Raw genomic sequence first — 4,517 nt, 5'->3', positions numbered from 1 at the left:
CTCTCATGTCGCATTGTTGTAAATTTGAGAAATGATTTTTACATAACTGATACTAGAGATTCACGCGGTTTGAATGTTGCTGAAGTTGTCAAAATCCATCCATGGACAGATGAAATATGATACAACACGCATCACGGATAGTTTTTAAAAAAGAGAAAAAAATGACCCAACAATACGGGACAAAAGTACCCTAACAAAATGGCGGCTAGCAACTGTAAAATAGTTTATTTCGTCTATTTTCGTTCCGTGCATTAGTCCATCCATATTTCTCATTTTCAGTTTCCTGTGGGATTTATAGCTGAATTATCTGAGTTAGCTGAGTGAAAATATCCACTTGACTGGTGACCCGGTATTCTAATCGGCAATTCCGTTACTAAATAGTCCCACAATATGACTCATGAATCGAAATTTGACAACTACCAATTGTTTGTGGAATCAACAAAAACAATCAAACCCATAGCAGTGACTCACGATGTTCTACGGTTTATCTTTTTTAGGATTGCACGTCTTTCCTTCATTCATGATGTTTGAAATAACTGTGCTTGTGTCTCTGACTCTAGCTGTTGTTGGCTTTAAGGTGAGACATATTGTCGGATAAGTTTAATCAATTAACTAATAGAACATGAATAGTTTCCTGTTCTGATAGTAGACGGACAAATAGCAAAAGTGGAATGACGATCGAAACGTTTGGATATCCTGTAGGAAAGACATTCACAAGCCAAATGTTACTGACAGAACATTATACGCTTTTTCAATAGTTTTTTACTGGTGTACTTGTGCTGCAAGTTGTTCTTTCAAAAGAAAGCCGAACAGCTAAGTGGATCGTATCTGCTGGCTTGGCACAAGTAAGTGAATATGCATTTGTACTCGGAAGTCGTGCTCTGAAATTGGGACTAATATCGAGAGAGGTAAGACCACCTTAACTCATTTGGAATGACACTGAATTCATTTGCCAGAAAACATGCGAAGCTGTCAGAAGAAAACTTTGGAGTTCATCAATGATCACCATTTCTTCTTACATTGAGAATACAATATCAGTTTATCTAAAAATGTTATCTTCTATGAGGATTTTTCGGGTCTATGGCCAAAATCATCCATTCATTATGTCGAAAGCATAGTTTAAAAAAATTTGCTATGAAGAATATTCGCGGTCACCGCAATGATCTTCTGGACGCCGACCCGAAAGAAAGTTATCGGGGTTTGAACGAACATCGACAAAGGTAAATGAAGAAATCCCACACTTCGAATTTGAAATTATACGATCAGATTTATTATTACGAAACCACAACGTTTCGGCTGTTGACTAACAGCCATCATCAGGTGGAATGGCACCTGATGATGGCTGTTAGTCAACAGCCGAACCGTTGTGGTTTCGTAATAATAAATCTGATCGTATAATTTCAAATTCGAAGTGTGGGATTTCTTCATTTATCTACAGTTTACACGGATTATAGTGTTTATTCGACAACTAATATCGACAAAGGTATACTCTGATACCGTCCCAAAGCAAATTTGAGCATTGATTCACAGGAATTCATTAATTAGCGATACTTTTTCTACATTTTCATTCCAAACTCAATAATTTGAGTACAAATTGCAGTAACAAAATTTCAGTAAATTGATGCAAAATTTCTTCCATTTATTCTTTAAGGCGACATGAAAATAGCTTGAATCTCAACAATTTCATTTTCCGCGCGTCAGAAAAGTTCGTCAGTAAGAAATGAAAATAAAAATGGGCATCCCGCATGCAGAAATATGTTTTTGTTTCTTTTTTTAAATAAGTAAAACACTCCCGCACGCATCCCGATAAACAAAATGATTACACGTTTTTCTTACGGGTTACGATCGCTCCCCATCTGTCACTTGTACAGGTGAGCATCTCGGTCACGAAGTGCTTTCCATCCTTATTAAAGTCGATCACACCGAAGGCGGTAAATTGTTCAACATATTCCTGCATCCAGGATTACAATGGTTTTACTTAATAAACCGATGATGCCATCTTGTGACTGTAGGACCTCGTTGAAAGCTTGATTCATGGGAAATACGTTCTCGAGTTCTGTAGTTCAACTCCCACGATTGAAAATAGATCACATGCCAGATCAAATGGTTGATATTAGTCGATTAAGCCATAATCGTCGAATGCAGGGTTTGAGAAGTTTCTAGAAGGCGTGAAAATGGCCAGCCACAGGCCCGTACATCGAATAACACCTTTTGGTAATAATGCCCATCTTAAAACTTTCGACGTGTGAAAGGTCTTTATCCCCAAATTCAGTGACCGGTGTGTGGTCTGGCAGATCCGTATATCATATCGTATGGCGTAGTTGCCATAAGCTGTTCGATGACGTAGTATTGATAACCAAAATCAATCAAAATGCCGTCAAAAAGCGGTATAGATCGCAAACGCAGACTAAAATGTCTCCAGGCTTAAGTGTCCAAAACATATCTAGATGCACATTGTATCTATCAATGGTCGTGATTGTCTAAAAAAACATTTGAAATATAAAAATTGACCCCTTTAATTAATTGTGTTTTGCGCCGCGATCGATCAGTCTGGCGCACCGTCATCACCATTTTGGGTGCCTTTTCAGGGGGCCGGCCCTAGCAGGGCTGCCCCAGACATTTTTGAAAAGTGCCCATGTTGCAAATATCATCTATAGCACAGCATTTTCAGGTCCCCCCCTCAATGATATCCAGAAAAATGCAGTAATGTTATATATCATGATTATGTTTTGGGTCAGGTCGAGACACAGCGAGTGACTCTAATCAAATTTTAAATGTTCTTGTTTATTATTAGGTTTATCTTCTTGTACTGGGTTTGACCACATTAAGCTTATTACTGGCACCAGTGTTGTGGAGAGCGACTTGGTTTGTTTTTCACACGTAAGTGCACATTTTCTGGTGCAGTCGAAGGTCCATTATGCGATCTACTTCAATTATTGTTGCCAAAATAGATATTCACCAAAAAACGTATGAATTGAAATAATTCCTCATTTTTGTTTGACTGATGGTGTGTGTCTAACGACAAAAAAAAAAAACTTAATTTATTCTTATTCCTTACATTTAGGCACCGACAGGCTGACATACCACGACATAACCCAGTACTGGTTAACTTAGTCGCGCGTGAAATGACACCAGAAAAGATGATTGTAGACTGCGAAATGAAAAACGGACGACATGGCACATGACAAATACTTCGGCACCAAATTTGGTGCTGAACACGAGAAAGCGATCATGCACACTGTAAATAAAAGTACTATCGGTCTCGCTGTATTTATGTTTACTGTTAACGAAAGTTAAAGGTTAACTACCCCCATAGAGGAAATTTGATGTTTTCGAATGGAATATGTCTAATAACGATAAATACAGAAATATGCACAGTAGACCCCAGAGACTTATGCTGGGATTAAACGAATGATCTGAGTGTGGATTAAAACAAATAAAAGCCTGTCATATGTTTAGCAGTTCTAGAAGTCCTAGCACTTCAGACCTGTGTGTTCGGTAGAACAGTTTTACGTGTAGACATACTGTGAAACACAGGAAGCGGTACCACTGTCAAATAAACTTAAAGAGTAACCGACACTTTTTTTAAATTTCAAAATATGATGTATTCGATTCATCTATACACTCATCTTCAACTGTTCTGTTCAAAAATGTTTAGTTTACGCGCAATTTGTAATTTTGTAACGTGATTTTGGACCTCATTTCGTTGTTTACATAGCTTACTGTTCAGCGTCGGCTAGATCAGCAGGTGCGCGCTGCAACGTCATTAAAGGCACAGCTGAGAAATAGCGTCTATAGAAATGCGTTGAATTTTAAGGAAACTGCGTGTATTTTCCGGTTCCTGAACTTCGCTGAAAAAGCTGAATCACTGAAACGCTGAAACGCTGAAATAAAAACGCTGAAATTTCAGGGAATTTCCGAAAAACGCCGAAATTTCAGGGAATTCCCGAAAAACGCTGAAATCGTGCTAGGTACCAACAATACACGTTTTGAAATATTTTCCGGGCCGGTGTCCGCTGCCGAGTCCTGAACCGTGTTTTAGTCTCTACCTTCGGTTACAGAGACACGCATGGACAGTATGTGTGGAGTATACTTCTAGAGGGCCACTTGTTGGACAAATTAATTCGCTTGAAATCCGGATTTTTAATGCATACAGGCAGCATAATGAGGAAAACCCATACACAAACCGTGCAAGCCAACTTAAACACTATGCTCAATATTCCCTGCAAGACGCAAAATATCTTATTTGAACGTTCATGTATAAAACATGGAGCAACTTTGCTTTTGTCAACACGTTGATGGGCGACGGACTATGTCACTATGGTATTCTCTGAAGGAGGTAAATTAAATTTGACAGCTAGTTATATAAATGATGCAGCTTTTGGACAAAAGGGATCTAACTAAATTTCTTTTTAATTCACTGTGGAATGGAATGGAATGGATTGACGCCAATGGCATGCAGTAGGCCCCTACGTATGGGTCATACTGATTAGCGTCAACCAATTAATCTAAATCGG

General features: G+C 38.5%; 1 protein-coding gene across 1 annotated transcript; it reads left to right on the top strand.

Annotated features, from left to right (window-relative positions):
* The first annotated feature begins 501 nt into the window (after positions 1–501).
* On the top strand, positions 502–3,874 carry LOC141914486 (transmembrane and coiled-coil domain-containing protein 3-like). Its single transcript, XM_074805706.1, has 4 exons — positions 502–577; positions 759–908; positions 2,795–2,880; positions 3,065–3,874. Exons 1-4 carry the CDS (start codon positions 521–523, stop codon positions 3,183–3,185), a joined length of 414 nt encoding a protein of 137 aa, XP_074661807.1. The 5' UTR covers positions 502–520; the 3' UTR covers positions 3,186–3,874.
* The last annotated feature ends 643 nt before the right edge of the window (positions 3,875–4,517 follow it).

Source organism: Tubulanus polymorphus, unplaced genomic scaffold, assembly GCF_964204645.1.
Source record: "Tubulanus polymorphus unplaced genomic scaffold, tnTubPoly1.2 scaffold_27, whole genome shotgun sequence".
Classification (NCBI taxonomy): domain Eukaryota; kingdom Metazoa; phylum Nemertea; class Palaeonemertea; order Tubulaniformes; family Tubulanidae; genus Tubulanus; species Tubulanus polymorphus.
The sequence above is the reverse complement of the archived record's forward strand: the minus strand, read 5'-3'. Positions and strand labels throughout refer to the sequence as shown.